Source organism: Sciurus carolinensis, chromosome 2, assembly GCF_902686445.1.
Source record: "Sciurus carolinensis chromosome 2, mSciCar1.2, whole genome shotgun sequence".
Classification (NCBI taxonomy): Eukaryota; Metazoa; Chordata; class Mammalia; order Rodentia; family Sciuridae; genus Sciurus; species Sciurus carolinensis.
This window is the reverse complement of record NC_062214.1, coordinates 27162950-27187131: the sequence shown is the minus strand read 5'-3', so window position 1 is coordinate 27187131 and position 24182 is coordinate 27162950. Positions and strand designations below refer to the sequence as shown.

Here is a 24182-nt window from a genome sequence, read left to right as displayed (position 1 = left end):
TAAATGTAAGGAAGAGATGCTTAGCCTGCTGAAGATAGCAGCACTTCAAAGTCCAAGGGAGGGACCTGCTTGGTTTTTGATTATCTTGGAAAATCTTCATTTCTCATTCAGGTTGGAAGGACAGATGTGCCAGGAATAGAATTCTTGGATTTTATTTTTCTCCTTTCAGCACTTTAGAGAAATCATCATTCGGCCTCTGGTTTCCATCATTAAGAACTTGATAAACCCTATAGGAGGATCTGCTGAATATGCTGAACATGCCTCACTTTCTGCTTCAGCTTTGTCTCTCTTACTTCAGCTTTGGCAGGTTGGTTACAAGGTGGCTCAGGGTGGCTCTGCTCCAGTAGATGATACCAGGAGTGTGTTGAGCATCTTGAATTCACACATTCATACGCCTACCACATTCAGGATTGTGGAGCACATTTCTTGTTCAAATAAACTTTTGCCTTTCTTTTTCTTTCTCCTCTTCTGGGGTTCTCATATATGTGTCAATGAACTTGCTGGTATTCTGAATGGTCTTTAGGTTCTTTTTAGATCATTTTTTTCTTTTTTTGTTGTTCTGAATTGTAGATTCAGCTATGTGAATCATTTTTTTCTTTTTTTGTTGTTCTGAATTGTAGACTCAGCTATGTGGACGGTTCCTGCTCTACATTTTCTGATATTTTTAGCTGTCTGTCCAAACCGTTCACGGAATCCACAGTGTACATCTGAATTAATACAGTTTATCAACACACAAATTCCTCTTTAGTTCCTTATATCCTTTCCCTCTCTCTCTCTCTCTCTCTTTCTCTCTCTCTCTCTCTCTCTCTCTCTCTCTCTCTCTCTCTCTCTCTGTTGATGTTCTCAATTTGATGACCACATTCCATATTTCCTTTGCTACATTGACCATATTATCCTGGCATGTGGTTGAGGCAGCTGCTTCACAGTGCTGGTCTCTTGTCAGGTTGGACCCAGTAGATCATTAGGGTCCTGAAGAGAAGGAGGCAGGAGGACGTGGGATGGGGAGGCAGGAGGGTGGAGTAAGAGGGGGACAGGAAACAAGAGGAAGCAGCTTAGGAGCCCCTGGATGTGCAGAGCCAGGCACAGAGCCTCCTCATGCACCAATTCCCACGACCCCAGGAGGACGCCAGTGACGGCACATTGGGCTTCTGATGTTCACAACATAACATGATGGATTTCTGGTGTTTTGGGCACTAGGCTTGCAGTCATTTGTCACAGCAGCATTAGAAAACTGTAACAAAGTGATCATACTGTGGGAATACGCTGGAGTCTCAGCATGTTTCGTTTCTTATCTGAGCTGCATGCTCACTGTCGTGTGCACCATGACCTCTCCAGGCTGAGGGAGGGAACCCATCATGAGCTGGGGTCTCGTGGAACAGGGAGGCTGAGCCAGAGACTCAGAGTCCAATGCGTGTCCCACTAACTGCACCCACCACTCCCCACAGCTCAGGAGTCTCAAGAGCCACATGACCCTCCCAATGTCATGTCCATGAAGAGCCAGACACCTTGTGGTCAGAAAGGGAAGAGGAACAAATAGTTGGAGATACCTGAGAGTCAGGGGAGGCTCAGGCCCTCAGTCCCTCCCTCCAGCTTGCTCAGGGCTCTGGGCTCAGGAGCAGGTGCTTCACAGTGGGAGGAGCAGGCCATGGTGGTGCTCAGTGTGAGGACACACGCCTGTGCTGAGCCCACGGCCACTCTGTGAGCACTGTCAGTGACAGGCACTGCTGATGACACGTGATAAACCAAGAGGCTCCCACCAGGATGAACAGGGACCACCCTGTGTCTCCCTCCAGGAGCAGCTGAACCAGAGCTGCAGGTGATTCAGCCTGAGACGTCAGTGTCTGTCGCTGCTGGAGAGTCGGCCACTCTGCACTGCACTGTGACCACCCTGCACCCCGTGGGGCCCATCGAGTGGTTTAAGGGGTCAGGACCAGACCGGGAGACAATCTACAAGTTCAAACAAGGCCACTTCCCCCGAGTCACAGATCTCTCAGATACCACACTGAGGGAAAACAGGGACTTTTCCATCCGCATCAGGAACGTCACCCCAGCAGATGCCGGCACCTACTACTGTGTGAAGTACCAGAAAACCAGCAATGAAAACAAGGAGGTTCAGTCTGGACCAGGCACCGAGCTGTCTGTGCGAGGTGAGTACAGCTGACTCCTCATCCCAGGAATGTGACAAGAGGTCAGGGTAACATCTTCCATTCTGGGAGCCACGCTAAGTAGCAAGACCTGCACTGGGTGCTCCTGTCATGATCTGCTGTCACCCGTTCTGCAGGTCAGGGTGGCCGAGACCTGTGGAGGCCATGCTCCTTCATCCAGGCTCCACGGCTGGTAAATCGGGGCCATCTGCACCCCTCACCTGCCTGCTCCACAGCTCTGACCTTTCCAGTCTGGCCCACCCTGTGGCTCCACAGCTGAGGGCTCTGAGGGTTTGAGGGACTTGCCAGTCACAGAGCCAGACTAAGTCTGCTGGCTTCAGAGAGCACCTCCCCCTGTGGTGAGTCGTCTCTTTTTGCCACAGACCCCAGGGCCTCCTGTGTGCCAAACTGTGCTCTGAATTCTATGGAATCAGTAGGGCCAAGTTCTTCTTCTAGGCCTCCAGAGCAGGGAGGCGGCAGTGCACTCTATAGTCCTTGAGGCCCTGGTAGAGGAGTTGCCAAGAGGTAGGGCCTTTGCCCTGGGACTGTTTGGAAATCCCTGTGTCTCAGGGACTAGCCCTCACAAGCACTGCAGTTTCGAAAGAGCTGGGTCACTTCACCAGGGACATTTCCCATGTATGTGACCCACAAATTCCCAGGTCAGGAAGCACAGGTGCTCATGGTGTTTCCTCACGAGGCCTGCATGCTCTTCCTAAGGCATGAGTCTGAGGTCCTCAGCACACTCTGGATCCTCACACCTGCCTGGCCCTGTTGACCCTGGGGAGCTGGAGGACCAGGCAGGCCTCTTGCACACAGCTCATTAATGCCAGCATGGGGAGCAGGGCCCAGATCCGAGTCCAGCCCAGGGTCCTTGATGCCTGGGAATGGACCCCATCTCCACAGCGGAGCCAGGGCACAGTAGGTGCTCAATAAAGATTCTGGCTTGAACCCCTGTGCAGGGATCCAGTGTTTCTGCTCCTCATCTGTCTCCCTCAGGCTCAGGACACCATCACATTCATACCCTGAATCCCACAGTGACTGGAAAACTTCTCCCAAATGTCCATGATCTCCTTCCATAGGGAGATAATATAGCAAGACACACAGAGCTGCTCCATTGTTTGAACGAGGGCAAAATCCTTCTTCCTGTGAAAATGTTATGTTTGTTCTTACTGTGGTGGGCGAGTCGGGGGCTCCCCACTGGCTGTGCATAGGAATCACGCGGGAACCTGATGACTTCAACTTACAGATGCAGACTCCACCGACGTTTTGTTTAAAATGCAGATTTTAGGAACTCCAGAAGTTTCTATTGCACAGCCAGGGCTGATGACCCCTCAGTCGATGTCCTGAAGTGACAGGAGAAAAGTGGAAGGTTCTTTCTCTGACAAAGCTGGTCCCCGTGGAGGAGACACGGGAGCCCTTCAGGGTGTGGACGCTTCAGAACAGCCTGTGCTGGGCTCAGCTCTCTAGTCTCACGGCAGCGCTCTGCTAACAGAGCTGCTCAGATCCAGCAAAAGCCCCAGAACCCCATCTGATACGTGTCAGCCTCTGAACAGGAGCAGGAGCCAGCCAGACCTGGTTCTTGAGCACACAGACTCCCTCTGCCTTGAAGACACAAAATGTCACTCAGGAATCTGTCCCTTGTCCCTTCACAGAGCCCCATTTTCTAGAACCTGCTTCTCTGGAGGAAACCCCTGTGAAGCCTTTGTGGTGTGAGAGCTCTGGCCCACCTTGCTTGCAGTGGGGATTATTAAGAAAACAGAGGGAAGGCGGGGTTCAGTTCAGTGACTGACGCCTGCCCAGCTGCCTCAGGCCCTGGGTGAGACTCTCAGTACCTGGCTGGGGCAGGAAACAGGCGGAGCCTCATCAGGGGGTTTCTGCTCCTCCTCTCACTGGGGATCTGGCAGCTGCAGGAGCAGGAGGGAGGCTGTTCCTGGGTCCCTACTGCATTTGTTTCTCCTTCTGGCTACTAAAGAATGAATGTGTGATTTCAGAAGGAGTGAGCATAGCAGGAACAGGAGTCATTTATTAGGCTCCTACTGCATGCCAGCCTGTGCCTTGCCCTCCTCCTCATCCTGCAGGGTGGTGATCTCAATCACTCTCTACAGAAGGGGACACTGAGGCTCAGCAGAGAAGGAGCAGGGGTAACATTAATGGTCCTGTGTGGATGAGAGGACCTGCTCTCCTCCCCTCTCCCCTTGCCCGGCCACGCCCCTCTCTGACCCTTATCCCACAATGGGCTCTTACTAGGACCCCCTCACAGGACAGGTGGGGATTCAAGAGCTGGAGGTCTCTGAGGGTCAGACCAGTGTCAAGATGCTGAGCAGCTCTTGACAAGTGACCACTGATCAAAGACCCTAACTCCTGTAGGAACTTCCAGGCTGCTGGGGTCTGGGTGACTCCACTTCTTCAGTGACACCCTCCATCTTGTGGCCTCTGAGTATTGGACCTGGGTCAGGCAGTGAGGTCATACAAACACTCTTGGAATTTGCTGCCTGGTGACTCATGTAGTAGGTGCTGAGTCCTGAGGAGCAATCTAGTGACTTCAAAGGACCCCTCTGAGGACCTGTCCACAGGTAAACAGCCTCCTGAGCTGTTACCTCTGTGCCCTCAGTGCCAGCTCAGGGACCTGGGTCTGCATCTCTTGGAATTAACCATCAGTTATGAACTAAATTGTGACTTCCTCAGCACTCAGTGACCTGTGACTCCAATGCAAAAGTGACCAGGGAAGCCCAGATTCAGAAAAGTGCCCCTCACCCTGTCTCTTTTACAGTAGGGACATGGCCCAGGTCAGAACTGTGGCATATTTTTGGAAAGAAGAAAAATGGGGGTGAATTTATAACCATCTGTGGTCAACCATGCACAGGGTATTCCGGGAGGATGGATCTGGTTTCCCAGGTTTGATTAGTTTGTTTTGGGTACTAGGATTGACCTAGGGCTCTTTACCACTGAGATACATCCCAGCCTTTTTGACTTTTTATTTTGAGGCAGGAGCTCAGGGTATTTTTCCAGGTTGACCTTGAACTTGTGACCCCTCTGCCTTAGCCTCCCCAGTCCCTGGGATGACACATGAAGACCAACAGGCCCTACCATCTTGCTGGGTTTCCAGATGCAGCTCTGTGTGATTCAAAGCCTCCTGTGCTCAGTGTGGCCTGGGAAAGACGCACCAACCACCCTACCGCACAGATGTGGTGCTGGGCCGTGTCTCAGCGGGTGAGCCTGGTTGCCATGTTCATGGTGGTGCCCAGTTGCCATTTGTCCCTGCATTTGCTTCAATAACTGGCTACCCTGGTGTCAAGGTTTCCAGGTTGACCAGGAGGACACAGTTGATAACAAAGAGTGAGACACGGCCTGAGTTCCTCCATTAGCCCAGGTTGGTAGCAATGCCTTGGGGTAGGGAGGAAGGCGTGACCCTCAGGCCTGGAGCAGTACCTGGGCTGCAGGTCCTACTGTCTGGCTGGACAACTGGGCTCACCTAGAGACAGGAGGGTAGGGACGCCACGCCGGGATAAGCACAGCACCCAGAGAGCTTCATTAGGAGGATTGGAGAAATAAAGTCTTGCCATGGATTTGGGTGTAGCCCAGTGACAGAGCAAGTGCTTGGCTTGCACCTGGAGTTGTTCCCCAGGACAACAAACAAAAATGACAGCAAGAACAACAACCTCTAGGACGGTTCTTCAGTGTCACTGGGCGTGGTCGGAGGTGGGCTCCATCACCTGATTGTCACGCTCCTTCACAGCCAGACCTTCTCCCCCTGAGGTGTCGGGTCCTGCGACCAGGGCCACACCTGGGCAGACAGTGAGCTTCACCTGCGAGTCCCACGGCTTCTCCCCCCGCAGCATCACCCTGACCTGGTTCAAAAATGGGAACGAGCTCTCCCACATCCAGACCAGCGTGGACCCCGCAGGAGAAAGCGTGTCCTACAGGGTGTCCAGCACAGCCCAGGTGACCCTGGCCCCCGGGGACGTCCACTCTCAGGTCATCTGCGAGGTGGCCCACGTCACCCTGCAGGGGGGGCCTCCTCTTCGTGGGACTGCCAACTTGTCTGACACCATCCGAGGTACAGGACCCTGATCCCCGCCCCAGCCCACAGCTGGCCACCCAGCCTGCTCCCCAGGGGCCTTTACTCAGGACCTCACTGGCCTGGGCTCTACTTCCCAGCAGGGCTGCCCACCTGCCATGCACATGGGGACTCCTGCCCTGTGGCCAGTATGTGCTGTGGCTTCACTTCATTGGCCAGCAGCAACTACCCCTGCTGAGCTCCTACCAGAGCCGAGCATCAGCGTGCCAGGGTAGCGGGGTGGGTCCAGGTACTTTGCTAAACTTTCTGCAGGCCAGGAGTTGGACTGGTCAGTTCACTCACTTTTACCCCAAGGGGAGTCACTGGTCACTGGCCCCTAGGGTGTGGCAGGCTCTGTGAACCCTCAATGTTTCAGTGCCTGCTGCATGCCCAGCCCTGTCCTGAGGGAGGCCCTTGCTGAGCTGGCAGGAGCTCAGCTCTCTGTGCCATAAGGTCACAGCTTCTGCCTGTGCTGTCTCAGTTCCGCCCACTGTGGAGGTCACCCCACTGACCACAATGGCAGGGAGCCAGGTGAACGTCACCTGCCAGGTGAAGAAGTTCTACCCCCGGAGCCTACAGCTGACCTGGGTGGAGAATGGAAACGTGTCCCGGACAGAAATGGCCTCGACCCTCTCAGAGAACAAGGACGGGACCTACGACCTGACCAGCTGCCTCCTGGTGAACCCGTCTGTGCACAGGGAGGACGTGACCTTCACCTGCCGGGTGGAGCATGATGGGCAGCCGGCCACCACCAGAAACTGCACCCTGCAGGTCTCTGCAGGCTCCAAGGAGCATGGCCTGGACCACGCCCCCTCTGGTGAGGCCTCCACCCTGGCTGACCGAGTGCTTTTGAACTTGATGTGGTTTTGTCTCTGTTGTGATGTTAACAGCGTGACCCCTCCTTCTCGGGGCAGTCCAGAGGCCTGCAGCACAGCGTCCTGAAGTCAGCTGCTCCCAGGGAACCACCATGGTTGGGTGGGCAGTGTGCACGCAGCACACGTTTCACCTTCCCTCAGCGAGGACATGGTGGGGCCTGAGGCTGGGTGACTGGGAATAAGGGATCTCTTGACTCAGGAGTCAGCACTCGACCAGGGCAGCCAGGACAGAGTGTGTGTACTAAAGCTTCATAACTTGGTGGGCCCAGGTAGCCTCAGATGGGGCAAGTGCAGCCTGCTGGAAGTGGACTCTTAGGAGTCCCTCTAATATCTCCTCCTGTCCCTTGATTCTCAGGAACAGTGAAGTCTACACTTGCTTCATATCTCATAGCCCTGTTCCTTGGCCCCAAGATCCTACTGGCAGTCGGTGTCTCTGCCATCTACATCCACAGGAAGCAGAAGTCCTGACTGTAAGTCCTGAGGGGGGAGGTGGGCAGCAGGCTGCTGCAGAGGGGCTGGGCCAGTGGGGGGCCAGCCACCTGGGCACAGCAGCAGAGTCAGTGGGGTCTAGAGAACAGGTACATATTCCTCAGCACCCTCAGGATCTCATGCAACTTCTGTGGGGTCCCCAGCTGCCATGAATTGTGTGGGGTGTGCAGGAGATGAGCAGGTCAGTGTTGGTAATGGGTGTCCATGAGTCCTAGGGGCTCCAGAGATGATGGCCCAGGGAGTCATGAGGGACAGCAGATTGGGTGTTCCCTTGGAGGCCACCTCTATATTAGTCCACTGTTAGGCCTCCATAGTCCAGAGGATTCCATAGTGTCCAGCAATGTTGAGAAGGGCTAGGTGGGTTGCTCTTAGGGCTGCTCCACTCTGACCCTCAGTGTGGACAAGCTGAAGGGAGAGGGAAGGGGAGTCAGGACACAGGAGAGGCTGAGCTCAGAGCCCTGGCTTGGGGATGTTGGTCCACTCACGACGGCACCCCAGGATGGCCACACCAGTGCCTCATAGCTCTGAGGAGACGTGTCATGAATGCAGAGCAGATAATTGAAGGAGGACGTGTTTCCCACAGATCCTTCATCTCTCCCTACTACCTGTGACCCTCAGTCTCTGCCAACTTCTTCCTGCTCCATGGTGCTCAGCCTGAGAGAAGAAGTTGTGGACAAGCCTCTGTAGACTCTGCTCCAAATGCCTCCCTCCCTGGACACCCACAGCCCACAGGCCCCTGTTGCTCCTCTGGCCAGTCCTTGATGCCCCAAGACTGAGTCTGCACTCACTTCCTAGGCAGGAGCCCTGGGACCTGCCTCTGGGCAGCAGCTCCTGACCCCTCCTCAGAATGTGATGACCAGTCCCATTGAACACGTCAGGATGGCTCTCCTCCACTGCCTTGGGGTGACCTTCAAGCACCCCATGTCCTCACTCTCAAGAATCATACTGCCTTCTTTCTCCTGCATACTCCTTCTCCCCAGTCTTCCTCAGGTTCTCAATGAAAAATCACCTTGGTTTAATAAAAATAATTATTCTTCTTCCTCTTTACCTAAGTGTCTGATGCCTCAAGCCCAGAAAAGAAAAAGAATAAAAAAAAAAAACACACACACACACTCAAAAAGTTTCTCCTGAACCTGAATGATTTTGTTCCTTAGCACCTACTAACATCAGTACTTTCCTGGATAAAGGCAGCCATCCATCTCCATGGAAGAGCAGGATTGCAAACTGAATCCCTGGGACACCATCTACACAGTGATCATGAAAAGTAAAGACCGTTCCTCCACCTGTACAGTGTCTGTGGAAATATTAAAAATCTCATGAGTTAAATGTAGGTTTAAACATATAAGAAAACGTAAACAATAATAACAGGAGTGCTTAGTGCACAGTGGTTTGAACCATTAGAGACACTGAGTGTTAGGGTTTTATTGCTTTGGAAAAACTTACCCAGAGGAGTCTGAACCCTACCGACCTTGTTTGTATTAACTGAAGATGTGGAGCAAGTCTCCTCTCTACCTTGGGGAAGCTCAACCTCCTTTCACACCCTCACCCTTTGGGCACCGCCAAGTCCCTCAGGTTTGTGGGTAATGTCACCATCATGAGGTTCCTCTGTCTGCCAAGGGCAGTCCCCTTGTGGGATCCGTGTCCACACACCAGATCAGCTTCTTCTCTTCTGACCCACTTCTGTCCAGTTTAATCTCACGTCCAGCATTGTCCCCTATCCTATCCTCACTGAGTTCTCATCTCTGTGACCTATTCTTAAAATACGGAATGGAGTAAGGAGGATTAGAGTAGAAATCAAGAAACTCTTCCAAGCAAATGAGAACACACATACAACATATCTAACTCTCTGGGACACTGTGAAAGCAGTTCTAAGAGGAACATCCATAGCATTGGATGCCTACCTTTAAAAAATAAAGAGATCTCAAAGAAATAAGTAGTGTAAGAACCATTGTTCTTAGAAAATTAAGAACAAACTAATTCAAGAAATAGTAGAAGATAGGAAATAACTAAGATCAGAGCTGATTTAATGAAATTGAGAATAAAAATGACACCGAGGATCAATGCAGAGAAGGGTTCTTTTAAAAGATAAATAAGATTGAAAAAACTCAGTCAAATAACCAAAAGAAAGAGAAGACCCATATCAATAAAATTAGTGATGAAAAAGAAATATCACTGCAGACACTTTTGAAATCCAGAGGAACACTAGAATCTATATTGCAAATTTTGACTGAAAAATACTGGAAAAGCCAGAAGACACTGGCAAATTCCTGGACAAACATGACCTGCCAGCATTGAATTCAAAAGATAAAGAAAACCTAAACAGAGGCTACTGAAGACTGTGAGATTTGAATACTATATGACTGTTATACTGTAGATTTTCTTTTTTCTCCTTATTGAACAATTTTAAGTTTTTATTTCTTTACTTTTCTTGCTCTCTTTTCCTTTTGTTTACCTGTTCCCTCAGAGTCTCTTTCTCCGTTTTTGCATGCTAACATCCAATTTCTTTTGATTATACCCCCACACTTTCTATTATCTAGAACTTCTGTATATTCTTTTCTTATCCCATTAACAGTTACATCCTACATCCCTCTGCATCCTCTTTGTCCTCCATTAGAAACTGCAGACCTTATTGCAAATCTGTTTTTTATACTGAAGATAATATTTGAACTCATTCTGTTTATTATGACAATATTATTAATGTTCTCATAAGAGTTATTTGGTCTAGGATTGCATAGTGTCTGAATTGGGCACTGCTAATATTGACCTCCCCTTAAAGAAAAGGTTTTGGAAACCTATAGGACCACCTAAGCCTATGGGGGGAATCTGCAATACCCCAGATCTGCACTGCTAGAGGGGAAGATACATGAACAACATGAAAAACCAAGGGAAGAAAATGATCCAAACAAATCTAAAGTCTATATTAAAAGAATCCAATGACAGTATGGTAGAAGAAATGTCAGAAAAGGACTTCAGATTATACATGATTATGATGATTCATGAAGCAAAGGATGAGATAAGAGACCAAATACAGGCAAATATTGATCATACCAAAAAGCAGTTGAAAGAGAAATGGCAGGAAGCAAAAGATAATTTCAACAAAGAGATAGAGATTATAAAAAAAAAAAACGCAAACGGAAATCCTTGAAATGAAGGAAACAATAAACCAAATAAAAAACTCAATGGTAAGCATCACCAAAAGACTAGACCACTTGGAAGACAGAACCTCAGACAATGAAGACAAAATATTTAATCTTGAAAGTAAAGTTGACCAAACAGAGAAGATGGTAAGAAATCATGAACAGAATCTCCAAGAACTATGGGACATCATGAAAAGACCAAATTTAAGAATTACTGGGATTGAGGAAGGCACAGAGATACCAACCAAAGGAATGAACAACCTATTCAATGAAATAATATCAGAAAATTTCCCAAACCTGAAGAATGAAATGGAAAATCAAATACAAGAGGCTTACAGAACACCAGATGCACAAAATCACAACAGATCCACACCAAGGCACATTATAAAGAAAATGCCTAACATTCAAAACAAAGATAGGATTTTGAAGGCTGCAGGAGAAAAGCATCAGATTACATATAGGGGGATACCAATACGGATAGCAGCCGACTTCTCAACCCAGACTCTAAAAGCTAGAAGGGCCTGGAACAACATATTTCAAGCTCTGAAAGAACATGGTTGCCATCCCAGAATCCTATACCCAGCAAAACTAACCTTCAGATTGGAAGATGAAATAAAGTCCTTCCATGATGAACAAAAGTTAAAAGAATTTACAAATAGAAAGCCTGCACTACAGAATATTCTCAACAAAATATCCCATGAGGAGGAAATGAAAAACAACAATGGAGGTCAGCAAAGGGAGGAACTACCTTAGCGAAAAACCACTCAAAGGAGAAACCAAGCCAACTTAAAAACCAAAAATAAGCCAAATGACTGGGAATACAAATCATATCTCAATAATAACCCTGAACATTAATGACCTGAACTCATCAATCAAAAGACATAGATTGGCAGAATGGATTAAAAAGAAAGACCCAACAATATGCTGCCTGCAAGACACTCATCTCATAGAAAAAGACATCCACAGACTAAAGGAGAAAGGATGGGAAAAAACCTACAACGCACAAGGACTCAGTAAAAAAGCGGGGGTTTACATCTTTATATCAGATAAAGTGGACTTTGAGCCAACATTAGTCAGAAGGGATAAAGAAGGACATTTCATATGGCTTAAGGGAACCATAAATCAGGAAGACTTAACGATAGTAAATATTTATGCCCCAAACAACGGTGCATCCCTGTACATCAAAGAAATCCTTCTCAATTTCAGGAATCAAATAGACCACAACACAATAATTCTGGGTGACTTTAATGCACCGCTGTCACCACTGGATAGATCTTCCAAACAAAAACCAAACAAAGAAAACAGAACTCAATAACACAATCAATAACCTAGACTTAATAGACATATATAGAATATTTCATCGATCAATGAGCGAATTCACTTTTTTCTCGGCAGCACATGGAACCTTCTTGAAAATAGACCATGGTTTATGTCACAAAGCAGCCCTTAGGAAATGCAAAAAAATAGAGATACTGCCTTGTGTTCTATCAGATCATAATGGACTGAGAATAGAAATGACAAAATAAAAAACAGAAATTACTCCAACACCTGGAGACTAAATAATATGCTATTGAATGAAACATGGATAACAGAAAACATCAGGGAGGAGATAAAAAAAAATTCTTAGAGGTCAATGATAACGGTGATACTACATATCAAAATCTCTGGGACACTGTGAAAGTGGTACCAAGAGGAAAATTCATTGCACGGAGCACATTCCAGAAAAGAATGAAAAGTCAACAACTAAATGACCTAACATTACAGCTCAAAGCCCTAGAAAAAGAACAGAATAACAGCAAAAGTAGTAGAAGACAGGAAATAATTTAAAACAGAGCTGAAATCAATGAAATGGAAACAAAAGAAACTATTCAAAAAATTCACAAAACAAAAAGTTGGTTCTTTGAAAAAGTAAACAGAATAGACAAACCCTTAGCCACACTAACAAAGAGAAGGAGAGAGAAAACTCAAATTACTAAAATTCATGATGAAAAAGGAAATATCATGACAGGCACCACTGACATACATAACATAATTAGAAGCTACTTTGAAAATTTGTATTCCAACAAAATAGAAACTACCGAACACATTGACAAATTTCTAGAGACATATGCTCCTCCCAAACTGAACCAGGAGGACATACACAATTTAAACAGATCAATATCAAGCAATGAAATAGAAGAACATTAAAAACTTACCATCCAAGAAAAGCCCAGGACCAGACAGATTGTCAGCCGATTTCTACAAGACCTCCAAAGAAGATCTCATTCCAATACTTCTCAAATTTAGACCAATATCCTTCATGAATATAGATGCAAAGATCCTTAACAAAATACTGGCAAAGCGTATCCAAAAACATATTAAGAAAATCATGCACCACAATCAAGTGGGGTTCATCCCTGTAATGCAAGGAGGTTTAACATCCATAAATCAATAAACATAATCCATCATGTCAATAGACTTAAGGATAAGAATCATATGGTTATTTCAATTGATGCAGAAAAAGCGTTTGACAAAATACAACAACCCTTCATGCTCAAAACACTAGAAAAAATAGGGATAGTAGGAACATAACTGAACATTGTAAAGGCTATTTATGCTAAGCCCATGGCCAACATCATTCTGAATGGAGAAAAACTGAAACCATTCCCTTTAAAAACGGGACAAGACAGGGATGTCCTCTTTCACCAATTCTATTCAAAATTGTTCTCGAAACTCTAGCCAGAGCAATTAGGCAGACCAAAGAAATTAAAGGGATACGAATAGGAAAAGAGGAACTTAAGCTGTCACTATTTGTTGATGACATGATTCTATATTTAGAGGATCCAAAAAACTCCTCCAGAAAACTTCTAGACCTCATCAATGAATTCAGCAATATAGCAGGCTATAAAATCAACACATAAATCTAAAGCATTTTTGTACACAAGCGATGAAACAGCTAAAAGGAAATGAGGAAAACAACTCCATTTGCAATAGCCTCAAAAAAATAAAATTCTTGGGAATCAATCTAACCAAAGAGGTAAAAGATCTCTACAATGAAAACTACAAAACATTGAAGAAAGAAATTGAGGAAGATCTTAGAAGATGGAAAGATCTCCCATGTTCTTGGATAGGCAGAATTAATATTGTCATAATGGCCATACTACCAAAAGTGCTATACAGATTCAATGCAATTCCAATAAAAATCCCAATGATGTACCTTACAGAAATAGAGCAAGCAATCATGAAATTCATCTGGAGGAATAAGAAACCCAGAATAGCTAAAGCAATCGTTAGCCGGAAGAATGAAACAGGGGGTATTGCAATACCAGAACTTCAACTATACTACAAAGCAATAGTAACACAAATGGAATGGTATTGGCACCAAAATAGACTGGTTGATCAATGGTACAGAATAGAGGACACAGGCACAAACCCAAATAAATACAATTTTCTCATACTAGGCAAAGGGGCCAAAAATATGCAATGGAGAAAAGATAGCCTCTTCAACAAATGGTGCTGGGAAAACTGGAAATCCATATGCAGCAGAATGAAACTAAACCCCTCTCTCTCACCCTGCACAAAAATCAACTAACAATGGATCAAGAACCTCGAAATTAGACCAGAGACCCTTCATCATATAGAAGAAAAAGTAGGTCTAAATCTTCAACATGTCAGTTTAGGATCAGACTTCCTTAACAGGACTCCCATAGCACAAGAAATAAAAGCAAGAATCATTAACTGGGATAGATTCAAACTATATAGCTTTCTCTCAGCAAAGGAAACTAACAGCAATGAGAAGAGAGAGCCTACAGAGTGGGAGAAAATCTTTGCCACTCATACTTCAGATAGAGCACTAATTTCCAGAATATATAAAGAACTCAAAAAACTCTACATGAAGAATACAAATAACCCAATCAATAAATGGGCTAAGGATATGAACAGACACTTCACAGAAGAAGATCTACAAGCAATCAACAAACATATGAAAAAATGTTCACCATCTTTAGTAATAAGAGAAATGCAAATCAAAACTACACTAAGATTCCTTCTCACCCCAATTAGAAAGGCGATTATCAGGAATAGAAGCACCAATAGGTGTTGGAGAGGATGTGGGGAAAAAGGTACACTCATACATTGCTGGTGGGGCTGCAAATTAGTGCAGCCACTCTGGAAAGCAGTGTGGAGATTCCTTAGAAAACTTGGAATGGACCCACCATTTGACCCAGCTATCCCACTCCTTGGCCTATACCCAAAGGACTTAAAATCAGCATACTACAGAGATACAGCCACATCAATGTTAAACCTGTTTTTGCTTGTATTCTTGATAATCGCCATTCTAATTGGGGTGAGATGGAATCTTAGGGTGGTTTTGATTTGCATTTCTCTTATTACTAGAGATGTTGAACATTTTTCCATATGTTTGTTGATTGCTTGTATATCTTCTTCTGTGAAGTGTCTTTTCATTTCTTTAGCCCATTTGTCAATTGGATTATTTACATTCTTGGTGTAGAGTTTTTTGAGTTCTTTATAGATTCTGGAGATTAGCGCTCTATCTGAAGTATGATTGGCAAAGATTTTCTCCCACTCTGTAGGCTCTTTCTTCGCATTGCTGATAGTTTCCTTTGCTGAGAGAAAGCTATTTAGTTTGAATCTATCCCAGTTATTAATTCTTGCTTTTATTTCTTGTGCTATGGGAGTCCTGTTGAGGAAGTCTGGTCCTAAGCTGACATGTTGAAGCTCTGGACCTACTTTTTCTTCTATAAGATGCAAGGTCTCTGGTCTGATTCCGAGATCTTTAATCCATTTTGAGTTTAGTTTCGTGCATGGTGAGAGATATGGGTTTAGTTTCATTCTGTTGCATATGTTGTGTCCGTGTCCTCTATTCTGTACCATTGATCCATCTTTCTATTTTGGTACCAATACCATTCCGTTTTTGTTACTATTGCTTTGTAGTAGAGTTGAAGATCTGGTATTGCGATACCCCCTGCTTCACTCTTTCTGCCAAGGATTGCTTTAGCTATTCTGGGTTTTTTATTCTTCCAGATGAATTTCATAATTTCTTGCTCTATTTCTGTAAGGTACATCATTGGGATTTTAATTGGAATTGCATTGAATTTGTATAGCACTTTTGGTAGTATGGCCATTTTGACAATATTAATTCTTCCTATCCAAGAACATGGGAGATCTTTCCATCTTCTAAGGTTTTCTTGAATTTCTTTCTTTAGTGTTCTGTAGTTCTCATTGTAGAGGTCTTTCACCTCTTTTGTGAGATTGATTCCCAAATACTTTATTTTTTTCGAAACTATTGTGAATGGGGTAGTTTTCCTAATTTCTCTTTCTGAAGATTCATCGCTTATGTATAAAAATGCCTTAGATTTATGTGCATTGATCTTATATCCCGCTACTTTACTGAATTCACTTATGAGATCTAAAAGTTTTCTGGTGGAATTTCCTGGTTCCTCTAAGTATACCATCATATCATCAGCAAATAGGGAGAGTTTGAGTTCTTCTTTTCCTATTCGTATCCCTTTAATTTCTTTGGTCTGTCTAATTACTCTGGCTAGAGTTTCAAGGACAATATTGAATAGACGTGGTGAAAGAGGGCATCCCTGCCTTGTTCCAGTTTTTAGAGGGAATGCTTTCAGTTTTTCACCATTTAGAATGATATTAGCCATGGGTTTAGCATAGATGGCCTTTACAATGTTAAGGAATGTTCCCACTATCCCTATTTTTTCTAGTGTTTTGAGCATGAAGGGGTGCTGTATTTTATCAAATGCTTTTCCTGCATCTATCGAAATAATCATGTGATTCTTGACTTTAAGTCTATTGATATGGTGAATGACATTTATTGATTTCCTGATGTTGAACCAACCTTGCATCCCTGGGATGAAACCCACTTGATCATGGTGCACTATCTTTTTAATATGTTTTTGTATGCGATTTGCTAAAATTTTGTTTAGAATTTTTGCGTCGATGTTCATTAAGGATATTGGTCTGAAATTTTCTTTCCTTGATGTGTCTCTGTCTGGTTTAGGAATCAGGGTAATATTGGCTTCATAGAATGAGTTTGGGAGAGTTCCCTCCTCTTCTATTTTCTGGAATACTTTGAGAAGTATTGGAATGAGCTCTTCTTTAAAAGTTTTGTAGAACTCGGCTGAGAACCCATCTGGTCCCGGACTTTTCTTTGTTGGTAGGCTTTTGATGACTTCTTCTATTTCATTACTTGAAATTGGTCTATTTAAATTGTGTATGTCCTCCTCGTTCAGTTTAGGCAATTCATATGTCTCTAGAAACCTGTTGATGTCTTCGAAATTTTCTATTTTGTTGGAGTATAGATTTTCAAAATAGCTTCTAATTATGTTTTGTATTTCAATTGTGTCTGTTGTGATATTTCCTTGTTCATTCCAAATTTTAGTGATTTGGGTTTTCTCTCGTCTTCTCTTTGTTAGTGTGGCCAAAGGTTTATCAATTTTGTTTATTTTTTCGAAGAACCAACTATTTATTTTGTCAATTTTTTGTATTGTTTCTTTGGTTTCAATTTCGTTGATTTCAGCTCTCAGTTTAACTATTTCCTGTCTTCTACTACTTTTGGTGTTGGTTTGTTCTTCTTTTTCTAGGGCTTTGAGCTGTAGTGTTAGGTCATTTATTTTTTGAGTTTTACTTCTTTTATTAAATGCGCTCCATGAAATAAATCTTCCTCTAAGTACTGCTTTCATAGTGTCCCAGAGATTTTGATATGATGTTTCTTTGTTCTCGTTTACCTCTAAGAATTTTTTAATTTCCTTCCTAATATCTTCTGTTATCCATTCATCATATAGTAGCATATTGTTTAATCTCCAGGTGTTGGAGTAGTTTCTGTTTCTTACTCTTTCATCAATTTGTAACTTCAATCCATTATGATCTGATAGAATACAAGGTAGTGTCTCTATCTTCTTGTATTTGCTGACATTAGCTTTGTGGCATAATACATGGTCTATTTTAGAGAAGGATCCATGTGCTGCTGAGAAGAAAGTGTGTTCGCTCTTGGTTGGATGGTATATTCTATAAATGTCTGTTAAGTCTAAATTATTGATTGTGTTATTGAGATCTATGGTTTCTTTGTTCAATTTTTGTTTGGAAGATCTGTCCAGTGGTGAAAGAGCCGTGTTAAAATCACCTAGTATTATTGTGTTATGGTCTATTTGGTTTCTAAAATTGAGAAGGATTTGTTTAACATACATGGATGAGCCACTGTTTGGGGCATAGATGTTTATGATTGTTATATCTTGCTGATTTATGGTTCCCTTAAGCAGTATGAAATGTCCTTCTTTATCCCTTCTGACTAACATTGGCTTGAAGTCCACATTATCTGAAATGAGGATGGATACTCCAGCTTTTTTGCTGAGTCCATGTGCATGGTATGTTTTTCCCCATCCTTTCACCTTTATTCTATGGGTATCTCTTTCTATGAGGTGAGTCTCTTGCAGGCAACATATTGTTGGATCTTTCTTTTTAATCCAATCTGCCAGTCTATGTCTTTTGATTGATGAATTCAGGCCATTAACATTCAGGGTTATTATTGAGATATGATTTGTATTCCCAGTCATTTGGTTCATATTTAAAATTTTTGACACATCTTGGTTCCTCCTTTATTTGACAGTTCCTTTAGGATAATTCCTCCCTTTGCTGATTTGCTTCTTTGTTTTTTGTCTCTTCCTCATGAAATATTTTGCTGAGAATATTCTGTAATGCTGGCTTTCTTTTTGTAAATTCTTTTAGTTTTTGTTTATCATGGAATGATTTTATTTCATCGTCAAATTTGAAGGTAAGTTTTGCTGGGTATAAGATTCTTGGTTGGCATCCATTTTCTTTCAGAGCTTGAAAAATGTTGTTCCAGGCCCTTCTAGCTTTTAGGGTCTGGATTGAAAAATCTGCTGATATCCGTATTGGTTTCCCCCTGAATGTAATTTGGTTCTTTTCTCTCACAGCCTTTAAAATTCTGTCTTTATTTTGTATGTTAGGTATTTTCATTATAATGTGCCTTGGTGTGGGTCTGTTGTAATTTTGTGTATTTGGAGTCCTATAAGCCTCTTGGACTTGATTTTCCATTTCATTCTTCAGATTTGGGAAATTTTCTGATATTATTTCTTCAAATAGATTGTTCATTCCTTTGGTTTATTTCTCTAAGCCTTCCTCAATCCCAATAATTCTCAAATGTGACCTTTTCATGATATCCCATAGTTCTTGGAGATTCTGTTCATGATTTCTCACCATCCTCTCTGTTTGTTCAACTTTGTTTTCGAGGTTAAATATTTTGTCTTCAATATCTGAAGTTCTGTCTTCCAGGTGTTCTATCCTATTGGTTATGCTTTCTATGGAGTTCTTAATTTGGTTTATTGTTTCCTTCATTTCAAGGATTTCTGTTTGGTTTTTTTTCAATATCTCTAACTCTTTATTGAAATGATCTTTTGCTTCCTGAATTTGCTCTGTTAACTGTCGATTGGTGCGATCGTTCAATGCCTGCATTTGCTCTTTCATCTCATCGTTTGCTTCCCTAATCATTTTAATTATGTACATTCTGAACTCCCTTTCTGTCATTTCTTCTGCCATGCTGTCGTTGGATTTTATTGATGTAACATCTAGATTTGTTTGGGGCATTTTCTTCCCTTGTTTTCTCATATTGTTCAGGAATCAGTGGGTCATTAAGATATTGCAGATTTCCTCTATCAAGTTATAATGTCCCTGAAGATTGCTAGTATATCCCCTCTTATCCTTCAGTAGCCTGAAGTCTTGGAGGAGGTTGATAATGCAGAGCTCCACGAAGAAGCTGCCTCTCTAGGGGTGGTGACCCTCAGGTGGCGTATATTCCCTGCTAGTGGGCAGAGGTGCCTCCACTTGTTGACCAATGGTCATCCAATGGGGAACTAGACTGCGGGCTGAGGCAAGGCTTGTTTGTGCCTGTGTCTCTGGTTTTACCGTCCCTGTGGGAAAACCTCCCCCGGCCGGGAAGACTCACTCGGTGGGGACGTCTCGCTGGTCAGGTGCCCTCCTAGAGGTTCCCCTCAATCTACAACTACCACCTGGGCTGGGCTGTCTTCCTCTGCAACGATCCCAGGGGCCCGGACCTACGTCCTGGGCCTGGGAGCCTCACCCTTCGCAGGCGAGTATCCTTAGGCTGCCTCTCCCAGAGAATCTGCCCGCCACCCTGGAAACTTTGCCCCGCCCCTAGGTGCGTCTCTGTGCGGCTCCTCCAGCAAGAAGCCACCTAGCTCCTGGGACCCTGCTCTGCACCAATAGCCTGGCTATGCAGCCCCTCCCCTGAGCCACCACCTGGAGCCCCGCACAATAGCTCCGAGACCCAGAGACCCGCCACACACCTCCTCCTCCGGACAGCCGCCCGGTCTCCGACGCAGTCACCAGGAGTCCAAACAACCCACTTCGGGTCTCCTCCTCCCGCCAACCACCCGCAGCTCCAGGTAGTCACTCCAAGTCCAAGTGACCCGCCCCGTTCCTCCTCCTCCTCCTCGGGGTAGCCCCCCGGGTGTTCAGGAGTGGTGGCTCCGAGACCAAGCGACTCACCACGCTCCTCCTCCAGGCAGGCCACTGGTGTTCAGGAGCAGTCGCCTCTAGTCCAATCAACTCACCACTCGCCTCCTCCTCTGGCAACCACCTGCTGCCCTGATGCAGTCACTCCCAGACCAAGCGTCCCACCGCTCTCCTCCTCCAGGCAGGCCACCAGTGTTCTGGAGCAGTTGTTCTGAGTTCAAACAGCTCGCCACGCAGCTCCTCCTCTGGCAACTGCCCGTGGCTCTGATGCAGTCACTCCTAGACCAAGCGTCCCGCCGCGCTCCTTCTCTTCCTCCGGGCAGTCCCCCGGTGTTCAGGAGCGCTCGCTCTGAGTTCAAACAGCTCACCACGCAGCTCCTCCTCTGGCAACCACCCGCGGCTCTGATGCAGTCACTCCCAGACCAAGCGACCCGCCGTGCTCCTCCTCTTCCTCTGGGCAACCCCCGGTGTTCAGAAGCGGTCGTTCTGAGTCCAAACAGCTCGCCACGCAGCCCCTCCTCAGGCAGCCGCCCAGAGCCCCAGTGGTTGCTCCGAGTCCAAGCGCTGTGCTGAGCTGCCTCCTCTACGATGATCCCAGTTGTCAGTGTTTACCACTCCAGCGGGGGGAGGGGCGTCTCGCCGAGCAACTCTACCTCACAAAGTTCCCTATGTTCCGGGGCTACCGCCCCATCCGGGACGCCTCCCCAACAGGAGAGACTCACCCGGCGGCTTTGAGTTGGTCCCAAGTCTCTCACTATCTCCTCTTTTGAATCTTGCGTCCTGGAGCAACGTGAAATGCAGCCGCCCTCTAGTCCGCCATGTTGCCCCCTCTGCATTTCTCTTATTACTAAAGATGGGGAACGTTTTTTCATATGTTTGTTGATTGCTTGTAGATCTTCTTCTGTGAAGCATCTGTTCATATCCTTAGCCCATTTATTGATTGGGTTATTTGTATTCTTCGTGTAGAGTTTTTTGAGTTTTTTATAGATTCTGGAAATTAGTGCTCTATCTGAAGTATGAGTGGCAAAGATTTTCTCCCACTCTGTAGGTTCACTCTTCACATTGCTGATAGTTTCCTTTGTTGCGAGAAAGCTACTTAGTTTGAATCTATCTCAGTTATTGATTCCTGCTTTTATTTCTTGTGCTATGGGAGTCCTGTTAAGGAAGTCTGATCCTAAGCCAACAAGTTGAAGATTTGGACCTACTGTTTCTTCTATAAGATGCAGGGTCTCTGGTCTGATTTCAAGGTCCTTGATCCATCGTTAGTTGATTTTTGTGCAGGGTGAGAGATAGGGGTTTAATTTCATCCTGTTGCATATGGATTTCCAGTTTTCCAAGCACCATTTGTTGAAGAGGCTATCTTTTCTCCATTGTATATTTTTGGCACCTTTGCCTAGTGTGAGAAAATTGTATTTATTTGGGTTTGTGTCTGTATCCTCTATTCTGTACCATTGATCTACCTGTCTATTTTGGTGCCAATACCATGCCGTTTTTGTTCCTATTGCTTTGTAGTATAGTTGAAGTTCTGGTATTGCAATACCCCCTGTTTCATTCTTCCTGCTAAGGATTGCTATTGCTATTCTGGCTTTCTTATTCTTCCAGATGAATTTCATGATTGCTCGCTCTATTTCTGTAAGGTACATCATTGGGATTTTTATTGGAATTGCATTGAATCTGTGTAGCACTTTTTGTAGTATGGCCATTATGACAATATTAATTCTGCCTGTCCAAGAGCATGGGAGATCTTTCCATCTTCTAAGGTCTTCCTCAATTTCTTTCTTCAATGTTTTGTAGTTTTCATTGTAGAGATCTTTTACCTCTTTGGTTAGATTGATTCCCAAGAATTTTATTTTTTTGAGGCTATTGCAAATGGAGTTGTTTTCCTCATTTCCCTTTTAGCTGTTTCGTCGCTTGTGTATAAAAATGCTTTAGATTTATATGTGTTGATTTTATAGCCTGGTATTTTGCTGAATTCATTTATGAGGTCTAGAAGTTTTCTGGAGGAGTTTTTTGGATCCTCTAAATATAGAATCATGTCATCAACAAATAGTGACAGCTTAAGTTCCTCTTTTCCTATTTGTATCCCTTTAATTTCTTTGGTCTGTCTAATTGCTCTGGCTAGAGTTTCGAGGACAATGTTCAATAGAAGTGGTGTAAGAGGACATCCCTGTCTTGTTCCCATTTTTAAAGGGAATAGTTTCAGTTTTTCTCCATTCAGAATGATGTTGGCCATGGGCTTAGTATAAATAGCCTTTACAATATTCAGGTATGTTCCTACTATCCTTATTTTTTCTAGTGTTTTGAGCATGAAGGGGTGTTGTATTTTGTTGAATGTTTTTTCTGTGTCAATTGAAATAACCATATGATTCTAATCCTTAAGTCTATTGACATGATGGATTGCGTTTATTGATTTACGAATGTTGAACTATCCTTGCATTCCATGGATGAACCCCTCTTGATTGTGGTGCACAATTTTCTTAATGTGTTTTTGGATACGCTTTGCCAATATTTTGTTAAGGATCTTTGCATCTACGTTCATCAAGGGTATTGGTCTAAAATTTTCTTTCCTTGATGTGTCTTTTCCTGGTTTGGGTATGAGGGTGATATTAACTTCATAGAATGAGTTTGTTAGGGTACCCTCCCTTTCTATTTCCTGGAATACTTTGAGAAGTATTGGAATGAGTTCTTCTTTGAAGGTCTTGTAGAACTCGGCTGACAATCTGTCTGGTCCTGGACTTTTCTTGGAAGGTAAATTTTTAATGGCTTCTTCTATTTCATTGCTTGATCTGTTTAAATTGTGTATGTCCTCCTGGTTCAGTTTGGGAGGAGCATATGTCTCTAGAAATTTGTTAATGTCTTCGGTAGTTTCTATTTTGTTGGAATACAGATTTTCAAAGTAGCTTCTCATTATGTTCTGTATCTCAGTATACCACATTTTCTTTATTCACTCATGTTTGAAGGGCACTGAAGTTGGTTCGTTTTGTGGATTGAGCTACTATAAACATTGATGTGTTCACATCACTGTGCTATGCTGATTTTAAGCCCCTTAGGTATATGCTAAAGAGTGGAAGAGCTGGGTCAAAGGCTGGTTCCATTCCAAGTTTTCTGAGGAATCTCCATAGTGCTTTCCAGAGTGGTTGCACCAATTTGCAGTCCCACCAGCAATGTATGAGTGATCCTATTTCCCCACATCCTTGCCAACATTTTATTGCTAGTTCTATTCTAGATAATTGCTATTCTGACTGGAGTGAGATGAAATCTGAGTATAGCATTAATTTGCACTTCTCTAATTGCTAGAGATGTTGGAGATTTCTTCCTATATTTGATGACCATTCATATTTTTTCTTCTGTGATGTGCCTGTTCAGTTTCTTTGACCACTTTTATTAGGTTATTCAGGGGTTTTATAGGAGGGTGTTAATATTTCTAGAATTATTTCTATACCCTGTAGATTATTGCTCTATCTGAGATTTAGGGGGCAAATATTTTCTCCCTTCCTATAGGCTCTCTCTGTTCACATTCTTGATCCTTTCCTTGCTGTGAAGAAGTTTGTTAGTTTGATACCATCCCACTTGTTGATTCTTCATTTTACTTCTTGAGTTTTAGAAGTGTCATTAAGGAAGTTGGTTCCTAAGCTGACATGATGGAGAGTTGGGCCTACATGTTCTTCTAGTAGGCAGAAGGCCCCAGTGTAAAGCCTAGGTTCTTGGTCCACTTTGAGTTGTGGTTTGGGCAGTGTGAGAAATAGGTGCTTAATTTCATTTTCCTGCATGTAGATTTCCAGTTTTCCCAGCAGCATGTGCTGAAGAGGCTATATTTTCTCGAATGTATGTTCAGGGTGCCTTCGTCTAGTATGAGATATCTGTATTTATGTGGGTTGTCTCTGTGTCTTCTATTCTGTACCATTGGTCTGCTTGTCTCCTTTGGTGCCAATACCATGCTCTTTTTGTTACTATAGCTCTGTAGTATAATATAAGT

General features: G+C 44.2%; 1 protein-coding gene across 1 annotated transcript in view; it reads left to right on the top strand.

Moving 5' to 3' along the window:
- LOC124976914 (signal-regulatory protein beta-1-like) overlaps positions 1-24182 on the top strand; it is a 52931-nt gene that overhangs the window by 3170 nt on the left and 25579 nt on the right. Inside the window, exons 2-5 of the mRNA XM_047539992.1 lie at positions 1794-2147; positions 5881-6201; positions 6683-7018; positions 7432-7546. Of these exons, the coding sequence (XP_047395948.1) occupies positions 1794-2147; positions 5881-6201; positions 6683-7018; positions 7432-7544 (1124 nt within the window). The 3' untranslated portion in view covers positions 7545-7546. The remainder of the gene's footprint in view (positions 1-1793; positions 2148-5880; positions 6202-6682; positions 7019-7431; positions 7547-24182) is intronic.